General features: G+C 45.0%; 1 protein-coding gene across 1 annotated transcript in view; it reads left to right on the forward strand.

Annotated features, from left to right (window-relative positions):
- The window catches only part of LOC121293660 (alpha-1,6-mannosylglycoprotein 6-beta-N-acetylglucosaminyltransferase B-like), a 1,251,241-nt gene that overhangs the window by 689,434 nt on the left and 534,352 nt on the right, over positions 1-27,455 (forward strand). The window contains exon 14 of the mRNA XM_041216828.1: positions 496-553. Coding sequence (XP_041072762.1) covers positions 496-553 — 58 coding nt within the window. The remainder of the gene's footprint in view (positions 1-495; positions 554-27,455) is intronic.

Below are 27,455 nucleotides of genomic sequence, written 5' to 3' on the forward strand. Positions count from 1 at the left end.
TTCATTGATAGAGGATTTAAATGGATTTTTTTGATTGAGCAATCTAGGCAAAGGCTCATAGGACAAGCATTACCAAGACTGAAACAGGTAAAAAAAAACAATGAGGTAACTCAGGAAGTGATAATTAGATAATGCTAAGTCTGGCTATAAAAGTTCACAGATCGTTGGGTAAAGCGAAAAATCAAAGAAAGGAGTTCCACAGCTTTGAGGATGAGGTTAAAGCAAGAAACCGTGGGATAAATCTAGTGAACACAGTGGAAAAAAGGCATGGGTGGATCAAAAGTAGAAGTGGGGTGGAAAGGAAGCAACTCTTTTTAATGTGGAGGAATCTTTGAAAACAAGTACACTTAATGGTCATCAATTTCCAACTCAAGCTAAAAACTAGAATTAATAATTATATTCTGCAAGCCAAATTATGTAAAATGTGAAAATTCTAATCTGCTTTCATGTATTTTCTTTAAAATGTTGATGCCAAACAGCAAAGGGAAAGGACAGCAGCCAATGTGAGATTCCGAAAGATCCAAATTTCCCTGACTGCCTTGGGAAAGTTGAGGTGAGTAATCAAAGTTCTTTTCTTTTTCGATTATTCCTAAATGTTGCTTATGAAGGGTGACAATATAATGCAAAATTCCCAGGAATCTGAGTTTCATTGCTGAAGTTCCTGTGAGCAATAAAAATATGATCCATCATATTATTTTTTTGAGACAGGAATAAATACTGCATCATCCTACTTGCTTGCTTTTACCACTGTAAGCGTTCAGAATGAGAGCAAAAAAACAGGAACATAATGAATTGTTTGCAATCATTTACAGAAACCCAAATAAAGAAAAGGAAAGAAAGATGAGTTAAAAGATAAAGTTAAATGAGAGAGAAAGGAAAAGTAAAATAAATAAGATTTTTAAAATCTCCAACAATAATTAAAACCTGAAAGGAATGAGACATCACACCTTTAAACGTAAACTTTCTGTGTCTGAGTAGTTATTTGGTAGCAATTAAGACTTATCACAGCATTAAAAAGATCATTTGTACTTGACTGGACAAGCATTAAATTATTCTGGTATGCTTACTGTAAGCTAATGGGTAAGTATTGCAACTTCATGTCCGTCATGTGCTTGGATGCTGAATGTCTTAGTGCAGTGCAGACATAACAAACCTTGTGCAGGCACATGGCAAATTGGAAAACAACTTCCTGATTATTGAATTTGACACTGCTCGTGCAGGCACCAAGAACCAGATTTTCATCCTTGAGGCAAGAATCGTGAGTTGGGCCATTTCCCAACATTACAATCCTGCCTCCTGCTTGGCAGTGCCTGCCCACACTATTTTCATTGTGGGGTGCTGGGGATGGGCTGAAGTTGGGGGTGCCACGTCCAGAGGCAGAGATGGAGGTGAGTGGATGCCAAAGTGGGCAGGTTAAAAGGCCCTCCTCGGTTCCCTGGGACATCGACCCAGTTCGATAGATGAGTATGAGGTCCCCTACCACTCACACCCTCCCCCTCAACCTCCAGCCACTACATGCCCCCCTGTCTACTCACATACCTGCTATGCTCACTCACCCACCCCCATACCCACTTATCCCCCCATACCCACTCAACCAGAATCTGCTGTGTACTCTTTCAAGTCCTATGATAACATTAGGAAGTCTTTAAGATGCTCATGAAGCTATCAAGATTAACAAACACTCATTCTAAAATCACTTGAAAAAACATAATCTTCTTTAGTGAGCATGAAACTGTCAAGTTTCACTCCTCTGAGGTGATCTGAACCACATTTCCTGCAGAAGCTGGCCCGATTCCATCAAAACAGCAGGGTTTTGAAATGTCTTACCTTCAGGGAACTAAAAGTTAACTTCAGGGAGCTGAAAGGAACCGGATCTGCATGAGAGCACCTATAATCAGCAGTGGTCAAATAGAAGATGAGGTGCAAGGCCTTCAGGGAGTGGAGAAGAATCAGATCTATATCGGAGGTCCTGTAATCGGAACCATCAGGAGCTGACTGTGTTTGAAAAAAATCAAATAATGACACCGTAGGAAAACTGTAATTTGATTGGTTGGTGAGAAACTGTTGTTCGTGAGTGTCTGTAAATGGGTGAAAAGTAAATAAAAAGTTTTTTTAAAATTAAAAGCAGCTACTTAAAATTAATTAATCATTGCAAGCAGAAGGGAAGTAAAGTTACTTCAAAGTAGAATAAAGCTGAGGTAAGTAAAGTAATGTTAAGACATTGCAGAGCAGCTCGGCAGCATGGAAAGCCCATCATGTAACACATGGAAAATCGTAGATGCTTCTTGTGGCTTAGGCGGCCACGTGTGCAGAAAGTGTCATCAGCTTCAGAAACTTGAGCTCTGGGTTTCAAAACTTGAACAGTGGCTGGAGACACAGTGGTGCATCTGCAAGACTGAGAACCACGTGGATTGCCCCTAGTGCCACGTGCTAGTGAGTACAGAAATAGGAAGATGCAGCAAATGAATGTGTGGCTAATGAGAGAGTGCAGGAGGCAGGCTTTATATTTCTGAGCCACTGAGAACAGTTCTGGGGTAGGTGGGATCTGTACAAGGAGGACAGATTACTCCTTAGCAGGACTGGGACCAATATCCTCGCAGGAAGATTTGCAAGTGTAGTTGGGGAATGTTTAAATTAGTTTGGCATGGGGATGGAAACCAGCGATGGAATTCAGATAGGAGAGAAATAAAGCTGGTAATGGTAGGAAAAAAGGTAGTAAGCAAAATTGGAAGTCAGCAGAAACAAAGGCCAGCATCAAATAGGGTCAAAGTACAGAAAAATGTTAGAAAGGCCAAATTAACAAGGTAGATGAATTGATGCCATAAATAGAAGTAAGTGCATATGATCTAATTGTAATTTAGAGTCGTGGCTGCAGGATGACCAAGGTTGGGAACTGAATATTCAAGGGTATTCAACATTTAGGAAGGATGTGCTAAAAGGAAAATTAGGTGGAGTAGTGCTGTTAATAAGGAATAAGATCAGTACAATAGTGAGAGAGAATCTTAGACCGGAAGATCAATGTGTAGAATCAGTTTGGGTGGAGCTAAGAAAGAGCAAAGGGCAGAAAACATTTGTGGGAGTTACTTATAAGCCACAAAACAGATGTGGTAATAAATCAGGAAATTTGAGGTGCACCTAACAAGGGTAATATAGTAATCATGAGGAACTTCTATCTACATATAGACTGGCTAAACAAAATTAGCATGAATGCTGTGGAGAACAAAATACTGGACAGTGTGTACAAGATGTTGTCTAGAACAGTATGTTGAGGAATCAATGAGGGAAGAGGTTATTTTAGATCTAGTATTGTGCAATAAGAAAAGGTTACTTAATAATCTAGTTGTAAAGGAGCCTCTAGGGAAGAGTGACCATAATATGTTGGAATTTTACATTAAGTTTGAAAGTGCTATAGTTCAAACCAAAACTAGGACCTTAAATCTAAACAAAGGAAACAACGAAGATATGAGGGACAAATTGACTGGTAGATTGGAAAACTATGTTAAAAGGTATAATAGTAAACAAACAATCGCTAGCATGTAAATAATTAATACAACAAATATACATTCCTTTGAGGCATAAAATCCAAGCAGGAAAAATGATCGAACCATGGCTAACAAGAGGAGTTAAATATTGAATTATGTCAAAGGAAGAGGCTTATAATGTTGCCAAAGAAGTAGTAAGCTTGGGGATTGGGAGCTGTTTAGAATATAGCAAAGGAGGGCCAAGAACTTGATAAAGAAAGGGAAAAATAGCATATGAGAGTAAACTTAAGCAAGAAACTTAAAAATTTACTTTAAAAGCTTCTATAGGTATGTAAACTAGGAAAGAATAGCAAAGACAAATGTGGGCCCATTACAGGTAGAGGCCGAAGAATTTATAATGGGGATAAGGAAATGGCAGGGAAACTTCTCTTGATCTTTTCATTGAGAACTGTCGGCGTGACATTAGTCGTCTCAATTTCTCTGCTCCTCTCACCCATTCTAATCCCTCTCTCTCTGAACTTACTGCACTCCATTCTCTCAGGTCCAACACTGACATTGTCATCAAACCCGCTGACAAGGGTGGTGCTGTTGTTGTCTGGCGCACTGACCTCTACCTCGCGGAGGCTGAGCATCAACTCGCAACAAGAAACTTTTTCTCTTTCTCTCAAGTGCTAAGGAACGCAAGCTCCAACAACTCATCGACACCAACACCCATCTAGGACCCTCCACCCCTGCCTGTCCCTCCGTCCCCACCCCATCTTCCAATCCCAGCCCCAGCCGTGTATTCACTATACCCCCTGACCTTCCTCTCTCCAATGTTGAACGCTCAGTGTTCAGCAAAGGACTTAGTTTCATACCCTTACGCCCTCACCTCAATGAATTTCGGGCTCGACATGATGCTGAACTCTTCTTCCGCCGTCTTCATCTCTGGGCTCACTTCTTTGGGCAGGAGTCCTCTCCCTGTTCAACGGATCCTTTCACTCACCTCCAATATTCTCCCTCCACCTGGACCCCTCCATCTGGATTCTTACCTTCTCTTGATCTTTTCATTGAGAACTGTCGGCGCGACATTAGTCGTCTCAATTTCTCTGCTCCTCTCACCCGTTCTAATCTCTCTCTCTCTGAACTTACTGCACTCCATTCTCTCAGGTCCAACCCTGACATTGTCATCAAACCCGCTGACAAGGGTGGTGCTGTTGTTGTCTGGCACACTGACCTCTACCTCGCGGAGGCTGAGCGTCAACTCGCAGACACTTCCTCCTACCTCTCCCTGGACCATGACCCCACCACTGAACATCAAGCCATTGTTTCCAGGACTGTCACTGACCTCATCTCCTCTGGGGATCTTCCTCCCACAGCTTCCAACCTGATAGTCGCCCAACCTCGGACAGCCCGCTTCTACCTCCCACCCAAAATCCACAAACAGAACTGTCCCGGTAGACCGATCGTCTCAGCTTGCTCCTGCGACAGAACTCATTTCTCGTTATCTTGACTCCCTTCTCTCTCCACTTGTCCAGTCCCTTCCCACCTACATCCGTGATTCCTCTGACACCTTACGTCACATCAACAATTTCCAGTTCCCTGGCCCCTACCGCTTCCTCTTCACCATGGACGTCCAATCCCTCTACACCTCCATCCCCCACCAGGATGGTCTGAGGGCCGTTAGTTTCTTCCTCGAACAGAGGCCCAAACAATCCCCATCCACCACTACTCTCCTCCGTCTGGCTGAACTTGTTCTCACACTGAACAATTTCTCCTTCAACTCCTCTCACTTCCTCCAAATAAAAGGCTATGGGTACCCGCATGGGCCCCAGCTATGCCTGTCTCTTTATGGGGTATGTGGAACATTCCTTGTTCCAGTCTTACTCCGGCCCCCTTCCACAACTCTTTCTCCTGTACATCGATGATTACTTCGGTGCTACTTCATGCTCTCGTCGGGACTTGGAAAAATTTATTAATTTTGCTTCCAATCTCCACCCCTCCATCATTTTCACGTGGTCCATCTCTGACACTTCCCTTCCCTTCCTTGACCTCTCTGTCTCAATCTTTGGTGATAGACTGTCCACCAATATCCATTACAAGCCTACCGACTCCCACAGCTACCTCGACTACAGCTCCTCATACCCCGCTTCTTGTAAGGACTCCATCCCATTCTCTCAGTTCCTTCGCCTCCATCGCATCTGTTCCGATGATGCTACCTTCAAAAACAGTTCCTCTGACATGTCCTCCTTCTTCCTTAACTGAGGTTTTCCACCCACGGTCGTTGACAGGGCCCTCAACTGTGTCCGGCCCATCTCCCGCGCTTCCGCCCTCACGCCTTCTCCTCCCTCCCAGAAACATGATAGGGTCCCTCTTGTCCTCACTTATCACCCCACCAGCCTCTGCATTCAAAGGATCATCCTCCGCCATTTCCGCCAACTCCAGCATGATGCCACCACCAAACACATCTTCCCTTCACCCCCCTATCGGCATTCCGTGAGGATCATTCCCTCTGGGACACCCTGGTCCACTCCTCCATCACCCCCTACTCCTCAACCCCCTCCTATGGCACCACCCCATGCCCACGCAAAAGATGTAACACCTGCCCCTTCACTTCCTCTCTCCTCACCGTCCAAGGACCCAAACACTCCTTTCAAGTGAAGCAGCATTTCACTTGCATTTCCCCCAACTTAGTCTACTGCATTCGTTGCTCCCAATGTGGTCTCCTCTACATTGGAGAGACCAAACGTAAACTGGGCGACCACTTTGCAGAACACCTGCGGTCTGTCCACAAGAATGACCCAAACCTCCCTGTCGCTTGCCATTTCAACACTCCACCCTGCTCTCTTGCCCACATGTCTGTCCTTGGCTTGCTGCATTGTTCCAGTGAAGCCCAACGCAAACTGGAGGAACAACACCTCATCTTCCGACTAGGCACTTTACAGCCTTCTGGACTGAATATTGAATTCAACAACTTTAGGTCTTGACCTCCCTCCTCCATCACCACCCCCTTTCTGTTTCTTCCCCCTTCCTTTTGTTTTTTCCAATAAATTATATAGATTTTTCTTTTTCCCACCTATTTCCATTATTTTTAAATATTTTTAAATCTTTTATGCTCCCTCCACCCCCACTAGAGCTATACCTTAAGTGCCCTACCATCCATTCTTAATTAGCACATTCGTTTAGATAATATCACCAACTTTAACACCTATGTGTTCTTTTGTTCGGTTGTCTGTGACATCTTTTGATGATCTGCTTCTATTACTGCTTGTTTGCCCCTACAACCACACCAACCCCTCCACTTCTCTCCCCCCACCCACAAACCTTAAACCAGCTTATATTTCACCCCTTTCTTGGATTCACTCAAGTTCTGTCGAAGGGTCATGAGGACTCGAAACGTCAACTCTTTTCTTCTCCGTCGATGCTGCCAGGCCTGCTGAGTTTTTCCTGGTAATTCTGTTTTTGTTTTGGATTTCCAGCATCCGCAGTTTTTTTGTTTTAAAACATATTTTGTGTCTCGCTTCACACGGGAAGAAACAAAAACCTTCCCAGAAATACTAAAGAACCAAGGGACGAACAGGAATGAGGAACTGAAAGAAATTATTATTAGTAAAAGAGTAGTACTGGAGAAATTAATGGGATTTGGAGTTGAAAGAGGTGGCTGTAGAGATAGTGGATGCATTGTTGGGCATCTTCCATAAATTCTGAAACAGTCCCTGCAGATTGGAAGGCAGCAAATATAACCTCACTATGTATGAAAGGAGGGAGAGAGAAAACGGGGAACTACAGAGTTGTTAGCCTGACATCAGTAGAAACTTGCTGGAATCTATTATGAAGGATGTGATAACTGAACACATAAAATAATGGTAGGTTTGGGCAGAGTCAACATGGATTTATGAATGGGAAATCATGTTTGACAAACCTGGTGGAGTTTTTTAACCAGCAGAATAAATAAGGAGGAACCAGTGGATGTGGTGTATTTGGATTTTCAGAAGGCTTTCCCACACAAGAGGTTAATAAACAAAATTAGAACACATGGAATTGGGGGCAATATACTGACATAGGTTGAAAATTAGTTAATGAACAGAAATCAGAAAATAAGAATAAACGGGTCATTCTCAGGTTGGCAGGCTGTGACTAGTGGGGTACTGCAAGGATCAATGCTTGGGCCCCAGCTATTCACAACCTATATCAATGATTTGGATGTGGGGACTAAATGTAATATTTCCAATTTCACTGCTGACACAAAACCAGGTGGGAATGTGAGTTGTGAGGAGGATGCGAAGAGGCTTCAAGGGGATTTAGACAGGCTAACTGAGTGGGCAAGAACATGGAAAATGGAATATAATGTGGATAAATGTGAAATTATCCACTTTGGTGGGAAAAACAGAAGTGCGGAGCACTTTTAAATGGTGAGAGATTGGGAAGTTTGGATGTCCAAAGGGACCTGGGTGTTCTTGTTAATGAGTCACTGAAAGCCTGCATGCAGGTGCAGCAAGCAATTAGGAAGGCAAATGGTATGTTGGCCTTTATTGCAAGAGGATTTGAATACAGGAGTAAAGATGTCTTGCTGCTATCGTATAGTGCCTTAGTGACACTGCATGTGGAGTGTTGCATATAGTTTTGGTTTCTTGACCTAAGGAAATATGTATTTGCCACAGAGGGAGTACTACACAAGTTCACCAGACTGATTCCTGAGAAGGCAGGATTGTCCTATGAGGAGAGACTGAGGAGACTCTCTAGAGTTCAGTAGAATGGGAGGCAATCTCATTGAAACATACAAAATTGTTAGAGGGCATGACAAGGTAGATGCAGGAAGGGTGTTTCCTATGGTTGGTGTGAGTTTAGAACCAAGGGACACAGTCTCAAAATAAGGGGTAGGCCATTTAGGACTGAGATGAGGGGGAATTTCTTCACTCAGAGGGTGGTGAATCTTTAGAACTCTCTACTCCAGAGGACTGTGAATTCTTAATCATTGAGTATGTTCAAGACAGAGATCGATAGATTTCTAGTTAGTAAAGAAGTCAAGGGATATGGAGATGATGCGAGAAAATGGCATTGAGGTTGAAGATCAGCCATGATCTAATTGAATGGTGGAATAGGCTCAAAGGACCGAATGGCCTGCTCCAGCTCCTATTTCCTATGTTCCTATGGCCACCCCTTTAATGGAGCTAACATGGTCAGAAATGCTGTGTGCAGGCTCGCTACCCATGCCCTCATCATGAGCCTTTAAAAACAACCAGAAATGGGAATTGGGTCCCATCCACCATTTTTAAAGCCTGCCCACCTCTGTCCTGACATGGACGGAGGCATGAAAATGCAACCCCAGATGTTGCTGCCCGATTTCCTCCTTATTAGTGGTGAATCCTGGTAGTTTCATCATTACTCTTACTGCAAAGTCCGGGCTAAAGTCGATCATCAGTATATTTAAGAAGTTTTTATTTTAAAAGTAGAGACAAGTTGATCTTGTTCATTATTAACTGGAAAAATGCCACCAGTGTGACTTGAGAGTAAGGTGGCTGGCAGCCTCCTGATGCACTTCTTGAAGATGACAACCAAACAGTGATTTGTTTTTAACCAAGCTAAACTTTCTACTTGAAAGGAATGGGTCTTCAAAAATTGTTTGCATTGAGAGTGAAATGTTGCATAATGCTAGTAAACTTAACGGCAGACTTGTTAATATTTCTGGCTCCAAGCTCAGAATAATTTTCACATTAAAAACTTTTAGAATCTTCATTTTCTGCTACTCTGTGGAGTTATGTAATTCCTTGTTTTTGATGGAACTAAACTGCTCAGTTCTATCATTTCTTCCCTAATTAGCTGCTCAGTTTTTTTTTCACTTTGTGATTCAGTTTTGACCTTGCGAGTTTATTCTCTTTTTGTTTCAAAAATAGCTTCAGTAACTTCTGTAATCTTGCCATTTGATTTTCTTCTTTGGAATGTACATACATTCAGAACTGAGCCAGAAGTCAAGTTTTAAGAGAAAAAAAAATTAAGAGCATTGAAAATTGTCAGTAAGGTTCCAGTTTCTAAATATATTGAAACATGAGCGGAATAATACAGTAGGCCCACCCCCCCTACCAGAAACCATGTCGGCATGGAGCCAACATGCTCCACGCCAATCTGCCTTGCAGCCATAAAGCGCCGCGGGGCTGATTAACAAGAGCTGAGTGGGACTTCTGCACATCATCAGGGCAGAGGTCCCGCCCTCCAGTCAGCACCAGGAAGGCATCGGTGGCAGTTGCCGGGACTAATGGAAAAGACGAAGATCAAAGCCCATGGATCCTGGAGCAGGTAAGTCTGGGGTTTTTGGCCAGGAGGGTTTAGGTAGGTTAGGTAAAGGGGTGGGGGTTGGGGATGGGATGGGCTTAAGGAAGGGAGCGAGCAGGAAGGAAGGGCGGGGTTCGACTGAAGGCCAAAGGTAGCACCCAAAGAGTGCCCCACCTTCCTTCCGACCCTTTAAACATTTAAGTTGTATGTATGATGTGGGAGCTGGCAGATCCATTGCAAGCCGCAGTGACCACATCTGCAGCAAGTGTTGGTTGCTGGAGGAACTCCGGCTCACAATTGATGAGCTGGAGTCCGAGCTCCAGATGCTGCGGCACATCCGGGAGGGCGAGAGTTACCTGGATGCTTTGTTTCATGAGGCCGTCACACCCGGTAGATTAAATACCTCAAGTTCAGTCAGTGGTCAGGGTCAGCAGGGTGTGACTGCAAGTGAGGCAGGTAGAGGGATCCTGTGTTCAGGAACAGAGGAGCCTCAGCTCTTGACCTTGTCCAACAGGTACGAGGTACTTGCTCCCTGTATGGATGAGAAACAGGGCTGTAGGGAGGATGAGCCAGCTGACCACAGCACCGTGGCACAGGAGACCATTCAAGAGGGGGGAGCAAAAAGACAAGTGGTAGTTGTAGGGGATTCTATAATTAGGGGAATTGACAGCTTCCTTTGTAAGCAGGATCGAGAGTCCCGCATGGTATGTTGCCTGCCCGGTGCCAGAGTGAGGGACATCCCTGACCGACTTGAACAGATATTGGAGAGGGAGGGATGGATCCCGTTGTTGTGGTCCACGTCAGGACAAATAACATAGGTAAGACTAGGAAAGAGGACCTGTTTGGGGTTTATCAGGAACTAGGAACTAAATTAAAGAACAGGTCCTCAAGGGTTATAATCTCCGGATTACTACTCAAGCCACATACAAATTAGCATAGGGACACGAGAATAAGGGAAGTAAACACGTGGCTAAAGGAGTGGTGCGGGAAAGAGGGGTCCCATTTCGTGGGGCACTTGCATCAGTATTGGAACAGGAGGGATCTGTACCGTTGGGACGGTCTCCACCTTAACCGATCTGGGACCAATGTTCTAGCAAAAAGAGTAAATAGGGTGGTCAGCAGGGCTTTAAACCAGAAAACGGAGGGTGGTGGGTGGGGGGGGGGTTGCTGCTGCTGCTGCTGCTGGTGGGAAGGGTAAAACTCCAAGAAGTATGACTCATGGGAAACAAAGCAGCAGGTTAGCGTGTGGGGGGGTGGATTCAACTTCATGGAAAATTATGAAAAAACTGAAAAGAAAGGAGAACCCAGGAGAGGCTATTAAAGTCCCCAGAACACAAAATAGGACAGAATGTTTGGAAAGGACTAGGAATCTAACTTCAAGCACATCAGATAAAGGGACGACAATGAGAAAGGGGACGGGAAATACAGGACTGAAGGTGCTGTATCTGAATGCACGCAGTATACGAAATAAGGTAAATGAGCTTATGGCACACATTGAAATTGGCAGGTATGATGTGGTGGGCATCACGGAGACATAGCTGCAAGGGGATCAGGACTGGGAGCTAAATATCCAAGGCTATACATCCTATCGAAAAGATAGGCAGGTTGGCAGAGGGGGTGGGGTTGCTTTGTTAGTGAGAAATGAAATTAAATCGATAGCAAGAAATCACATAGGGTCAGATGATGTAGAATATTTGTGGGTAGAGTTGAAGAACCGCAAAGGTAAAAAAACCATAATGGAAGTTATGTACAGGCCTCCGAACAGTAGTCAGGACGTGGGGCACAAGATACACCAGGAGATAGAAAAGGTGTGTAAGGTAGGCAAGGTTACAGTGATCATGGGGGATTTCAATATGCAGGTAGACTGGGAAAATCAGGTTGGTAGTGGATCCCAAGAAAAGGAATTTGTGGAATGTCTACGAGATGCTTTTTGGAGCAGTTTGTGGTGGAGCCCACTAGGGAACAGGCAATTTTAGATTTAGTGATGTGTAATGAGGCAGATTTGATAAGAGAGCTTAAGGTGAAGGAACCCTTAGGAGGAAGTGACCATAATATGATAGAATTTACCCTGCAATTTGAGAGGAAAAAGCTGGAATCAGATGTAACGCTATTACAGTTGAATAATGGCAACTACTGAGGTATGAGGGAGGATTTGACTGGGAGATGAGCCTAGCAGGAAAGACAGTGGAACAGCAATGGCAGGAGTTTCTGGGAATAATTTGGGAGACACAACAAAAATTCATCCCTAGGAAGAAGAAGCATCCTAAAGGGAGGACAAGGCAACCATGGCTGACAAGGGATGTCAGGGACAGCATAAAAGCTAAAGAGAAAGCATACAACGCGGCCAAGAGCAGTGGGAAACCAGGGGATAGGGAAGCCTACAAAGACCAACAGAGGACAACCAAAAAAGACATAAGGAGGGAGAAGATTAAATATGATGGTAAACTGGCCAGTAATATAAAAGAAGATTGCAAGAGTTTTTTTTAGATATATAAAGGGTAAGAGAGAGGCAAAAGTGGACATTGGGCTGCTGGAAAATGACGCTGGAGAAGTAGTAGTGGGGAACAAAGAAATGGCAGAGGAACTGAATAAGTACTTTGTGTCAGTCTTCACGGTGGAAGACACAAGTAACATCCCCAAAGTTCAAGAGAGTCGGGGGGCAGAGGTGAGTATGGTGGACATTACCAAAGAGAAGATGCTAGGAAAACTGAAAGGTCTGAAGGTGGATAAATCAACTGGACCAGATGGATTACACCCCAGAGTTCTGAAGGAGATAGCTGAAGAGATAGTGGAGGCGTTAGTGGTGATCTTTCAAGAATCACTCGAGTCAAGGAGGGTCCCAGAGGACTGGAAAATCACTAATATAACCCCCCTGTTTAAGAAGGGAGTGAGGCAAAAGACAGGAAATTACAGGCCGATTAGCCTGACCTTGGTCGTTGGTAAGATTTTAGAGTCCATTATTAAGGATGAGATTTCAGAATACTTGGAAGTGCATGGTAAAATAGAGCAAAGTCAGCATGGTTTCATCAAGGGGAGGTCATGCCTGACAAACCTGTTAGAATTCTTTGAGGAGGTAATGAGTAGGTTAGACAAAGGAGAGCCAATGGATGTTATCTACTAGGACTTCCAGAAGGTCTTTGACAAGGTGCTGCACAGGAGACTGCTCAGTAAGATAAGAGCCCATGGTGTTAGAGGTAAGGTACTAGCATGGATAGAAGATTGGCTGTCTGGCAGGAGGCAGAGAGTGGGGTTAAGGGGGTCCTTCTCAGGATGGTGGCCAGTGACTAGTGGAGTTGGGACCACAACTTCTCACTTTATACATTAATGATCTAGATGAAGGAACTGAGGGAATCCTGGCTAAGTTTGCAGATGATACAAAGATAGGTGGAGGGACAGGTAGTATTGAGGAGGCGGGGAGGCTGCACAAGGATTTGGACAGGTTAAGAGAATGGGCAAAGAAGTGGCAGATGGAATACAACGTGGGCAAGTGTGCGATCATGCACTTTGGTAGGAAGAATAGAAGCATAGACTATGTTCTAAATGGGGAGAGAATTCTGAAATCTGGAGTGCAAAGGGACTTGGCTGTCCTAGTCCAGGATTCTCTTAAGGTTAAGTTGCAGGTTGAGTTGGTAGTTAGGAAGGCAAATGCAAAGTTGGCATTTATTTCGAGAGGACTAAAATATAAAAGCAGGGATGTGCTGCTGAGACTTTATAAGGCTCTGGTCAGACCATATTTAGAAGGTTGTGAGCAATTTTAGGCCCCGTATCTCAGGAAGGATGTGCTGGCCCTGGAGAGGGTCCAGAGGAAGTTCACGAGGACAATCCCAGGAATGAAAGGCTTAACATATGAGGAAAGTTTGAGGACTCTGGTCTATACTCGGAGTTTAGAAGGATGAGGGGGTATCTGATTGAAACTTACAGAATACTGAAAGGCCTGGATAGAATGGACATGGGGAAGATGTTTCCATTAGTAGGAGAGACTAGGATCCGAGGGCACAGCCTCAGAGTAAAGGGAAGACCTTTTAGAACAGAGATGAGGAGAAACTTCTTTAGCCAGAGAGTGGTGAATCTATGGAATTCATTGCCACAGAAGGCTGTGGAGGCCAGGTCATTGACTGTATTTAAGACTGAGATAGATAGGTTCTTGATTGGTAAGGGGATCAAAGGTTACGGGGAGGAGGTGGGAGAATGGGGTTGAGAAACTTATCAGCCATGGTTGAATGGCGGAGCAGACTCGATGGGCCAAATGGCTTAATTTCTGCTGCTATGTCTTATGATCTTAAAATGGGCTTCCCATTGATTGACTTGAAAACAAGCCTAATTGGCCCTTAATTGTTCATTTAAATATGGCGGATGAGCTGCCAATTCCGGCACCTGCCCACCCCCTATATTATGGGGCTGAGCTCGGGGGTGGGCGGGAAGGTGGTGGGATGAGAGCCCACCGATTTTTACGTGCCCACGCCACCCACCACGGGAAACACACCCGCACCTAAAATTCAGCCCATGGTTATTGAAAACTAAGTGGAAGTAACATTGTTAATGGTACCTGATTCCCATCGCTGGTCATTTTTAGTAGCGTGTGATGAGGGTGCGTGGGGCGAGCTCACACACAGCACTCCATTTTGGCTCCATTGTAGGGGTGGACTTATGAACATAGGACTAAAGAGCTTACATTTTTAGTTGAATGGACTGTTCCTGTACTGAAAATATAATGTAATAGAATGCCATGAGGTGTGTCTCAGATGTATCTCTCCAAAAAACACTGCCCATATAAATTAAGTCTCCTGTTCTTCCTAAGCCATGTGAAGGCCAGAACCTCTGTTGTTAAGAAAAGCAGGAAATAACTGGGCCAAATTTAACTTGATTTTCCAGCAGTCTGTCAGTTTATAGATTCATAGACCTTTACTGCACAGAAGGAAGCCATTCAACCTATTGTGTCCGTGCCGGTCAACAAAGATCTGAATACACTAATCACATTTTCCAGCGCTTGGCCCATAGCCCTGGAGGCTATGGCAATGCAAGTGAATATCTAAATATTTCTTAAATGTTGTGAGAGTTTCTGACTCAACCACCCTTTCAGGCAGTGAGTTTCAGATTCACACTACCCTCTGGGTGAAAACATTTCTCCTCAACTCCCCTCAGCATTCTACCTCTTACCTTAAATCTATGTCCCCTGGTTATTGACCCCTCTACTAATGGAAAAAGTGCCTTCCTATCCACTCTATCTATTCCCCTCAACCTTATACACCTCTATTAGGTCCCTTCTCAACCTTTGCTACTCTAAGGGAAACAACCCCAGCCTATCCAATCTTTCCTCATAGCTCAGATCCTCCAGTCCAGGCAGCATCCTGGTAAATCTCCTCTCCACCCAATCACATCTTTCCTATAGTATGGTGACCAGAACTACACACAGTATACCAGTTATGGCCTAACCAGCATTTTATACAGTTCCAGAATAACCTCCCTGCTCTTGTATTCTATGCCTCGGCTAATAAATGCAAATATCCCATATGCCTTCTTAACCATCTTATCTACTAGCCCTGCTACCTTCAGGGATCTGTGGATATGCACACCAAGGTCCCTCTGATCTTCAGTACCTTCCAAGGTCCTACCATTCAATAGTGTGCCCCCTTGCCTTGTTAGCCTTCCCCAAATACCTTACTTCACACTTTTCCAGGTTGAATTCCATTTGCCACTGCTCTGTCCACCTAACCAGTCCATTGATAAGTTCCTGCAGTTTACGGCTGTCCTCCTCACTATCTACCACCCTACCAATTTTTGTGACATCCGTGAACTTCTTGATCATACCCCCTACATTTAAGTCCAAATCATTTATGAACACCCCAAATAGCAAGGGCCCCAACACTGAGCCCTGTAGAACCCCACTGGAAATAGACTTCCAGTCACAGAAACATCCCTCTACCATCACCTTCTGCTTCCGACCTCTCAGCCAATTCTGGATCCAACGTGCCACTTTGCCTTGGATCCCATGGGCTCTTAGTTTCTTGACCAGTCTGTCATGAGGGACCTTATCAAAAGCCTTGCCAAAGTTCATGTAGAACACAGCAAATGCATTACCCTTATAACACTCCTGGTTACCTCCTCAAAAAGTTTGATCAAACTTGTCAAACACGACCTCCCCTTAGAAATACATGCTGACTATCCCTGATTATTCTGTGTCTCTCCAAGTGCAGATATATCCTGTCCCTCAGAATTCTTTCTAGTAATCACGCCCCGAGGTTAAACTGACTGGCCTGTAATTTCCTGGTATATCCCTTCCTTCCTTTTTAAATAATGGGACAACATTAGCAGTTGTCCAGTCCTTTGGCACCTCACCTGTGGCCAGAGAGGATTTGAAAATTACTGCCAGGACCCATAATATCTCTTATCTTGTCTCCCTCAACGGCCTGTGATACATCTCATCCAGGCCTGGGGATTTATCCACTTTTAAGGCCGCTAAACCTCCACTCTCTTTTCGTTAATTTCCTCTAATATTTCACAGTCCTGCACCTGATATCTATACCTGCGTCATCTTTTTCCATTGTGAAGACCGACGCAAAATATTCATTGAGGACTGTACTCATGTCTTCTGGGTCGTCACAGAGATTACCTCTGTGGTCCCTAATTGGCCTTACTCTTTCCCTAGTTATTCTCTTGCTATTTATATATTTAAAAAGCCCTTTGGGTTTTCCTTTATTCTACACCCCAATGCTTTCCAATGATTATTTGATATTTGACCATTGATTATGTTAACATTCATTTTTGGACCCAGTTGAAAAAACTTTACGATTAATTACTTTGGGATTCCACTGCAGTAAAGTCAGTTGCTGTTCAGTTATTCACGAGAACACATGGAATCATAAAACCAGAGAAACCTGTGGTACAGAAGGAGGCCGTTCAGCCCATTGTGTCACTGATAGGAGAAAAGTAGCAATCCATCTTAATCCCACTTTCTAGCTCTAGATCCTTCACCCTGTAGGTTATGGTAATTTAGGTGCATAGTCAAGTACTTCTTACATGCTGTGAGGATTTCTGCTTCTACCAGTCTTTCGGGCAGTTTGTTTCAGAACCCCACCACCCTTTGGGTGAGAAATTTCTTCCAACACCCTTTAATCCAGTATTTACTTTAAATCTGTGACGCCTGGTTATCAACCTCTGCTAAGAGAAATAGGCCCTATTTATCCAGTCTACCTACACTCCTCATAATTTATTATAACTCAGTTAAGTCTCCCCTCTTCCAAAGAAAAGAATGCCAACCTATCCAACCTTTCCAAATGGCTAAAATTTTCCAGTCCTGGCAACACCCTTCTAAATCTCCTTTGTAACCTTTCTCATACTATAACATCCTTTTTGTAATGTGGCGACCAGAACTTTTTACTATTGATCTGACGTGAGCTCCCTGCTCATTCTATTTCTTGGCTAATAAAGGAAAGTATCCCAAAATGTCTTCCTAACCACTTTACCTGTCCTACTACCTTCAGGGATCTTTGAACATGCACTCCAAGGTCCCTCTGCTCCTCTACACTACTCTGTATAAGACTATTTATTAGGTATTTCATTGCCTTGTTTGCTGTCCCCAAATGAATTGCTTCACAAAACTCCGTATTGAATTCCATTTGCTACTTTTCTGCCCACCTGACCAGTCCATTGATATCTTCCTGCAGTCCACAGCTTTTTTCCTCACCCTTAACCACTTATCTTTTGTATTAATCTGCAAACTTCTTAATCATGCCCCCTACCTTCAAGTCTAAATCATTAATATATACCACAAAAAGCAACATACCGAATATTGAACCCTACAGAACCCCACAGGACACAGCCTTCAAGTCATAAAAAAGCCATCAACCATTTTGCTTCCTGAGCCATTTTGAATCCAGTTTGTCACTTGGATCCCATGGCTTTTAGTTTCCTGACCTGTCTACCATGTCAAAAGACTTGCTAAAACCCTTTCAGACTGTGCCAAACATCCAACTTGCATTATTCACCCTGGCTACCATCTCAAAAAATTCAACCAAATTAGTCAGGCACGACCTTTTGTAAAGATATCCATGCTGACTGTGCCTTTCTAAATGGTGATTAATACTGTCCCTCAATTTTTTTCCAACAATTTAGCAGAACCATGTTTAGGCTGATATGTTTCTAAATAATTAGTCAACCCCTTTCTCCCTGTTTAAACAATGGTACAACATTAGCAATCTCCCTGTTTTCCAAAACCACACCTGTAGCTACAGAGGATTGCAAAGTTATTTTCAGAGCTGCCGATATTTCCTGCCTTGATTCCCTTAGCATCTGTGAAACATTTCATACCGGCCTGGCAATTTATTTTCTTTCAAAAGTGCCAAACCTCTTAATATTTCCTCTCTCAATATGCTTGTTCCATCCAATATTTTACACTACTCCTCCTTAAACTACAATGCCTGCCTTGACTCCCTCTTTAATGAAGGTAGGCACAAAGGGCGAAATTTTCTGTTTTTGAAACTAAGTGCGGTGGGGGGCAGGTTCCGCGGTGTGTTTCCCGCTGGTCAGAATTGTGGGAAATCACACTCGATTCAGCACTTGGAAGCTCATTAATTATGCATAGGCGAGTATCTCCCCAAATCACCTGATGGGTCAGGAGCTGATTCGTCCACCCTGCCCTTACCTGACAGGGTCGAAGGCCCGGGCGCCATATTTAAACCCTAACCATGCACACACATCTCATTCTCCAGCCCACCTGTCTTCATGAGGTATACAAAGATGTCTGACAATCAAAGAAGGAAGGCAGAAAGCTACAAGAAGAAGGCTGCACTCCGCTTCTGCCCTGACACCCTCAAGGCATTGGTACAGGGAGTCTGTGACCATAGAGAAGTGCTTTAGCCCAGGGACAGCTCCAAGAAGCACACCAGCTTTACCTCTCTGGCCTGGGAGGCGTTGGCAAAGGAGGTCAGCGTAGCTGGCCACAGCACCCACAATGCCATCCAGTGTAGGAAGAGGATGAATTATCTCATACACTCTGCCAGGGTAAGTCATCCTTCAACTCCCTTCATTATCAAGCTCTCATCATTGCATCATGTACTCAAAGGGCTACTCCCTTCAGGGAGCTCACACAACCATTAGTGGGGGACACATATGGCCACTGATTGCCTCACAGAAACTTCCACTTAATCACTTAACCACCATCCTATCTATCATGCTGCTCACATTCCATCCTCAGAACCTTCTGGAGAGGGCTCATCACAAACAGAGCCGTGCACGTTTCACAACCTGTGCTCCATCCCTGCTCATCATGTTCCTTTCTTTTGTCTTCATCCAGTGCAAGCTGGCCCACAGCAGACAGAAAAGATCCCAACCCAGGGGAGGGATGGCTGACATTGTTACCCTCACACAGTTCGAGGAGGATGCTGCCAAGCTCACTGGGAGGACAGGATTGCTCCTGTGGGGAAGGGGAGATCAGATTGTCCCAGCAACCCAGCACAGATCACACCTCCATGAGTTCATCACAGCCTAACATTCACAGTGAGTGACGTGCAATCTTGTAATCCACCTGCTCATGAACTAAACCTCTCCTCCTCACTTATAGGTACCAGCAGATTGAGGCCCACAAGGATAAACCCCAGCCCTCAGACCACCTTGTATGAGGATGCTAAGGAAGCCACTCAAGAAGAACCATCACAGCACTCACCTGCACTCTCCACGAATGCAGAGACATGCACCTCAGTGGGTCATAGAACTAGATTAGGCTCAGGGTTACCTGCTGGAGAACAGCTCATCGATACGTCCCTGCCGCAGTTGGAGGCAGGGACAGCCCAGGTCTCCGGCACTCGGAGGGTTGCTGAAGACAAGCCACCCTCTGAGTCTGAGTCAGACGATGAGCCTCTGCGAGCAGCCGCCAAACACAACGCTGCAAATGCAATGACAGGCAAGTGGAACATCAGGCAGAGATGCAGCAGTCACTCAGCAGACCGGAGCAAAGGATGCAAAGTCCATTCGCTTTCTGTCTGGTGTCGTGGCTATCACTTGGGAGCAAGGTCATCATGGGAAGACTGGCGACCACCATGGAGATCTTGGTCCAGCAGGTTTTGTCAGATTTATGTTTGGCCCTGGACTCCATGGCCACACACACTGGTGGGCACCATCAGTGTCTAGGTGAGAGGGGGATTAGGCGCCTTGACCTCCCTCAAGTGCCCCTTCACCTCGGGAACTCAAAGGGATAATGAGCATCAGCCGGAACCCCGGGGACCTCCACTCAGGACACCCCAATGGTGTCTAGACGCCCAGAATCTCCACTGCCTTTGACCCCATCCACTCCAGCTGCTAAGGCCAACGAGGGTGCATCTAATCCTGAACAGGAGCCCCTTATCAGGTCAGGACCCTCCAGGCCGTGAGCCACCAAAGGATGTCCGCCAAGGTGATCACAGACATCAGGACGCAGCAATCAGTAGGCTGCCTCCATTTCTGCTGCAGATGCCTGTGCTGCACCTAGGGAAGTGGTAGGCCTAGAAAAATTAAATATTGAAATCACTTTTGGGTCATGGATGTGCAACTACTGTAAAAATCTTGCACTTTTGTTAATACTTTTGATGTTTATGTGAATGGCTTGGTCAACTGAGGGCATTGTGACTATGTACATATGAATTCTCTTATTTCAAGGTCAGCCATCCTCTCACACAGTGTTGGTCTCCCTCTGTGAGATTCACATTCATGTGATGTCAACCTCACTGAAGATAGTTTCCTCAGCCTTGTGTGATGTCAGGGAGACATGTTAAAATCTTTATTGGAAGTGTGTGATTAATGCACTTGCAACCCTTGTAAATCAGGAATTGGAAGGGAGGGAGAAACTCAGGAAAATTACAATCGCCAAGGAAGTGGTACTTAGCAAATTGTTGGAGCTGCCGGCTGACAAGTCCCCGAGCCCTGATGGACTTCATCTTAGAGTCTTAAAAGACGTGGCTAGTGAGATAATTGATGTGTTGCTTTTAATCTTCCAAAATTCCCTGGATTTGGGGAAGGCGCCATTAGACTGAAAAATAGAAAATGTAACTAAGCTCCTTTATTCAAAAAGGGAGGGAGAGAGAAAGCAGGAAACTACAGGCCAGTTAGCTTACCATCTGTCTTAGGAAAATGTTGTAAGCTATTATTAAAAATGTTATTGCAGCGCACTTAGAAAAATTCAAGGCAATCAGGCAGAGTCATCATGGTTTTGTGACAGGGAAATCATGTTTAATCAATTATTTGGAGTTCTTTGAAGGAGTCACATGTGCTGCGGAGAAAGGGTGGATGTACTGTACTCAAATGTACTGTATTGGGTAACATATTGGCATGGATACAAGATTGGCTAGGTAACAGAAAACAAAGGGTAGGCAAATGTGGATCTTTTTAGGTTGGCGGGATGTAACAAATCTTTACAATTTATATAAATGACTTGAATGAAGGGACCCCAGGTATGGTTGCTAAGTTTGCTGATAATACAAAGATAGGTAGGAAAGTAATCTGTGAAGAGAACATAAGGAGGCTACAAGGGGATACAGGTTAAGTGAACAGGCAACGATCTGGCAAATAGTGTATAATGCGGACAAATGTGAAATTTCCCATTTTGGCAGGAAGAATAAAAAAGAATATTATCTAAATGGTGAGAGATTGTAGAACTCTGAGATTCAGAGGGATCTGGGTGTCCTACTGCATTCATCACAAAAGGCTAGTGTGCAGGTACAGCATGTAATTAAGAAAGCTAATAGAATGCTATCATTTATTGAGAAGGGAAATGAGTATAAAAGTAGGGAAGTTATGCTTCTAATTTAAGGAAGGATGTAAATGCATTAAAAGCAATTCAGAAAAGGTATATTAAACTAAAACCAGGAATGGGCAGGTTGTCTTATGAGGAAAGGTTGGACAGGCTAAGCTTGCATCCGCTGGAGTTTAGAAGGGTAAGAGGTTTTTTGATTGAAACATGTAAAATCCTGAGGGGTCTTGACAGGGTGGATGTGGAGAGGATGTTTTCTCTTGTGAGAGAATCTATAACTAGGGGTAAAAGCAAAAAACTGCGGATGCTGGAAATTCAAAACAAAAACAAAAATACCTGGAAAGACTCAGCAGGTCTGGGAGCATCTGCAGAGAGGAGCACAGTTAACGTTTCAAGTCCGAATGACCCTTCAACAGAACTAAGAAAAAATAGAAGAAAGGTGAAATATAAGCTGGTTTAAGGGGGGGTGGGCCAAGTACAGCTGGATAGAGGGCCAGTGATAGGTGGAGATAACCAAAAGATGTCACAGACAAAAGGACAAAGGTGTTGAAGGTGGTGATATTATCTAAGGAATTTGCTAATTAAGGGTAGAAAGCAGGTGACAAGCAAGGTACAGATAACTCTGGTGGGGTTGGGGTGGGGTGAAGGAATCGAAAAAGGCTAAAAGGTAGAGATAAAACAATGGATGGAAATACATTTAAAAATAATGGAAATAGGTGGGAAAAGAAATATCTGTATAAATTATTGGGAAAAAAGGGGGGGGATCGGAAAGGGGGTGGGGATGGAGGACAGAGTTCATGATCTAAAATTTTTGAACTCAATATTCAGTCCGGAAGGCTGTAAAGTGCCTAGTCAGAAGATGAGGTGCTGTTCCTCCAGTTTGCATTGAGCTTCACTGGAACAATGCAGCAGGCCAAGGACGGACATGTGGGCATGAGAGCAGGGTGGAGTGTTGAAATGGCAAGTGACAGGGAGGTCTGGCTAATGCTTGCGGACAGACCGAATGTGTTCTGCAAAGCGGTCACCCTGTCTGCGTTTGGTCTAACTCTAACCACTCTAACCTGTCTCTTTCTGAATTTGCTGCACTCCGTTCTCTCATGTCCAACCCTGACATTGTCATCAAACCCACTGACAAAGGTGGTGCTGTTGTTGTCTGGCGCACTGACCTCTACCTCGCAGAGGCTGAGCATCAACTCGCAGACACTTGCTCCTACCTCTCCCTGGACCATAACCCCACCACTGAACATCAAGCCATTGTTTCCAGGACTGTTACTGATGAAATATCCTCTGGAGATCTTCCTTCCACAGCTTCCAACCTGATAGTATCCCAACCTCGGACGGCCTGCTTCTACCTCCTACCCAAAATCCACAAACAGGACTGTCCCGGCAGACCGACCGTGTCAGCCTGTTCCTGCCCCACGGAACTCATTTCTTGCTATCTTGACTCCATTCTCTCTCCCTTTGTCCAGTCCCTTCCCACCTACATCCGTGATTCCTCTGACACCCTACATCATATCAACAATATCCAGTTCCCTAGCCCCAACCACCTCCTCTTCACTATGGACGTCCAATCCCTCTACACCTCCATCCCCCAGCGGGGTGGTCTGATGGCTTTCCGCTTCTTCCTCAAACAGAGGCCCAAACAATCCCCATCCGCCACTACTCTCCTCCATCTGGCTGAACTTGTTCTCACACTGAACAATTTCTCCTTAAACTCCTCTCACTTTCTCCAAATAAAAGGTGTGGCTATGGGTACCCGCATGGGCCCCAGCTTTGCCTGTCTCTTTATGGGGTATGTGGAACATTCCTTGTTCCAGTCTTACTCTCGCCCCCTCCCACAACTCTTTCTCCGGTACATCGATGATTACTACGGTGCTGCTTCATGCTCTCATCTGGACCTGGAAAAATTTATTAATTTTGCTTCCAATTTTCACCCCTCCTTCGTTTCCACATGGTCCATCTCTGACATTTCCCTTCCCTTCCTTGACCTCTCTGTCTCAATTTCTGGTGATGGACTGTCTACCAATATCCATTACAAGCCTACTGACTCCCACAGCTACCTCGACTACAGTTCCTCACACCCCGCTTCCTGGAAGGACTCCATCCCATTCTCTCAGTTCCTTTGCCTCCGTCGCATCTGTTCCGATGATGCCACTTTCAAAAACAGTTCCTCTGACATGTCCTCCTTCTTCCTTAACCGAGGTTTTCCACCCACGGTGATTGACAGGGCCCTCAACCGTGTCTGGCCCATCTCCCATGCATCTGCCGTCACACTTTCCTCTCCCTCCCAGAAACATGATAGGGTCCCCCTTGTCCTCATTTATCATCCCACCAGCCTCCGCATTCAAAGGATCATCCTCCGTCATTTCCGCCAACTCCAGCATGATGCCACCACCAAACACATCTTCCCTTCACACCCCCCCCGGCGGCATTCCGCAGGGATTGTTCCCTCTGGGACACCCTGGTCCACTCCTCCATCACACCATACACCTCAACCCTCTCCCACTGCACCTTCCCATGCAACCCCTTTACTTCCCCTCTCCTCACCATCCAAGGGCCCAAACACTCCTTTCAAGTGAAGCAGCATTTCACTTGCACTTCCCTCAATTTAGTCTACTGCATTCGCTGCTCCCAATGCGGTTTCCTCTACGTTGGAGAGACCAAACGCAGACTGGGTGACTGCTTTGCAGAACACCTCCGGTCTGTCCGCAAGCATTACCCAGACCTCTCTGTCGCTTGCTATTTCAACACTCCACCCTGCTCTCATGCCCACATGTCCATTCTTGGCCTGCTGTATTGTTCCAGTGAAGCTTAATGCAAACTGGAGGAACGGTACCTCATCTTCCGACTAGGCACTTTACGGCCTTCTGGACTGAATACTGAGTTCAACAATTTTAGATCATGAACTCTCTCCTCCATCCCCACCCCCTTTCCGATCCACCCCTTTTTCCCCAATAATTCATATAGATTTTTCTTTTCCCACCTATTTCCATTATTTTTATATTTCCATCCATTGTTGTATCTCTACCTTTTAACCTTTTTCGATTCCTTCACCCCACCCCACCCCCACTAGGGCTATCTGTACCTTGCTTATCCTGCTTTCTACCCTTAATTAGCACATTCCTTTAGATAATATCACCACCTTCAACCTCTCTTTGTCCTTTTGTCTGTGACATTTTTTGGTTATCTCCACCTATCACTGGCCCTCTATCCAGCTCTACTTGTCCTACTCCACCCCCCTTAAACCAATTTATATTTTACCTCTCTTCTATTTTTACTTAGTTCTGTTTTATCCTTCCATCTGAAATGATAGGTTGACCAGATTAACAAATAATGGGTGAATATAATGAAGCTCACAATTCTGAACCAATAGCAACTGTAATGGTATATAGTGTCTTCTGCCCTACTAGCCTTGCTGCTGATGTAGTCTTGTATCTGAGGCACCAACATCACCAAGGTGACCAAGGTGCCATTCCTGAGACTTAATATCTCAATTCCACAGTGATTGAAGAAGATTTGAATGACATGCAACCTGACCTAGCTTAGTGTTCCGATTTCAGATCTGGCATATCAATTAACAGTAAGTTGCTCATGATTAATGACTTGATGCCCTTTGGCCTGTTATGAATGCCAATTCTAGAAAGCACATGGCATCCCACCAATGGAAGACTGTCATAATTGCAACACCTGTGCCTCCTTAATGGTTGCTTGCATTCCCAAATTTCACATTCCTGTGTGCTAATGTTGAAACGCAGCGACTGTGATGTTAAGCCAGAAACTCCTACATTTCCTGTTACAGTGCAGCAAAAGGCATGCGTTCCAATGCATAACTTCTCAAGCAGGTCTTCATTCTTTCTCTCAGCTCAAACTCCAGTTTAATCTTGCGGCACCAATAAGTTAGAGGGTGCCCCAGAAAGGTCCCCTTAGCCCAGCTGTGCAGTCCTCCCACGCTGCCTCAGATCCCTCCCATGCAGATTCGCTTCTACTTTCAACTTATAACTGCACCATTACTCCATGATGCAAGATGGTGGTTCTGTGCTATTAATTTGAGACGAGCTTCAATGTTCCCTCTCTCACTGTCTGTGTCCCAGATATTTACCTGGACCCTGGGATATGCGGACAGAGCTCCCACCTGTTGTTCTCCAGCCTCCCCCAGTAATACTGGACCCCATTGTTGTTGTGTTCAACATTCCTATCCTCCCCCTGAGACTATCACTGCTGATGTGTTCATGCCCCATGTGGACCTCTATTCTCTCCATCTAGAGGCTGTGTGCATGGTTGCATGGTCACCTACCCCCCACCCCCAGGAAAGATACATATACCCCCCTCCCTTTATTATGTTTTTTCCCAAATACAGGCTCTCGATGCCTCCCATAATCATTACCATCCATCTGCAGCCCAGCACAGAGACAGAGAAGCCCATGGACAGTAACTGTGAAAATGCCCTGCACACCAAACTGGGCATTATTTCAACTGAGCAAATAACCCTTACCCCTACTTGGAGCAGGACTATAGGGTGTGCACCATGAATAGCCCTGTAGCATGGCCTGCTGCACCCCATGACTGTCTCAATTCTGTTACTCTTAACTACGAGGTCCACAGAGCCCCAGGACTGTCTCTACTCTCTGACTGTGACTGTGATCCCAAGGATTGTCTTTATTCTCTGCCTCCAAGCTGCTAACCCCAGACCAAGGACTTTGACTTTCAATGAATTCCCTATTACCCTCATGACTGAAAACTATACTGTCTCGTTTCCCAACTCCACCCTCTTTATGACTCACCGTGCAACCCATCCCTCTTGCACCACACTAACACAGTCCTCTTTTTCTATTCCAGAGTCTGTGTGCATCCCCTCCCATTCATATATGTGTTGTTGCAGTTTCCCTTGTTGTGCTCCAGTTTCCCACCCCTCAGTCTTCCCTCTGCCTGCCATCATTTCCCCTTCCTCCTCCACCCCCTTGCAAAGCCTTTCTGCTCCTCTGCTTTCCATCACTCCCCCTGACCCCTTTAAAGCCTTTCTGGCCCTTTGCCCCCCTCTATCTTTGTTATCCTTGGTACACCCTGCCCCACCCCACCCCACCCTACCCACCCAACCGACTGGTCGAAATGCTGGTCTCTGAATGTTCAGCCCTGTCTGAGCCCTGATGCACAGTTGTGTACTTCAGGACAATGAAGGCATCCACTGGGAGCAGACCAACCCTACACCCCCAGCAGTGTGGTGTTCCACTGGCATAACAATGAACCGGTGCAGTGCTGTGGCTGGTAAACTATATGTGTTGCAATCACCTCAAAGTGGCGAGCAAAGTGAGGCCTGACCACTGCATGCCACTGTTTTTCAAACTAGATTTAGACCGATGTGATTTCCCACTGGTGTGATGCAAGATTAGAAGGTGACATGTGAATCCAGCGAGCAGCTAATTAATGAGCATGCACGAGATGATAATGAATGCAAATGGATTTCACGCCGTTAGTCAGTGGGATACCCGATCCGCCATTAACCCATCATTGGGAGAATTGCAAACTGCTTTTATGCCAGCAGGATTTCAATTTTTTGGCTCCCGCTAGATTCTCCACTCCTGCCCACCACAATACCTGCCGCAGACAGGATGGGAAAGCTCCATCCAAAGTATTCATTAAAAACCATGACCACAGCTTCTACTTCTGCACACGTTACTTTTCTGGTCTCTAGTCAGCCCCATTCTTTCTTTAGATATCCTCTTGCTCTTTATATATTTATAAAGCAGCTTTGAGGTTTCCTTGATTTTACTTTCCAATATTTTTTCATGTCCTCTGTTTGCTTTCTGAATTTTCCTTTTAATTCCACCTCTGCACTTTCTATACTCCTCCAGGCTTGCTGACAGAAACCTTTTGCATTATTTACCCTGTGTGCTCCTAGACATGGAAAGAGCCCAAGATTTTGAAGTCATGTCCTTTTGTTTTGTGGATACACATTTGTTCTGAGCCCTCATTATCTCCTCCTTGAATGCCTCCCAGTGCTCTGCCAC

The sequence above is a fragment of the Carcharodon carcharias genome, chromosome 22 (assembly GCF_017639515.1).
Source record: "Carcharodon carcharias isolate sCarCar2 chromosome 22, sCarCar2.pri, whole genome shotgun sequence".
In the NCBI taxonomy this organism is placed as follows: Eukaryota; Metazoa; Chordata; class Chondrichthyes; order Lamniformes; family Lamnidae; genus Carcharodon; species Carcharodon carcharias.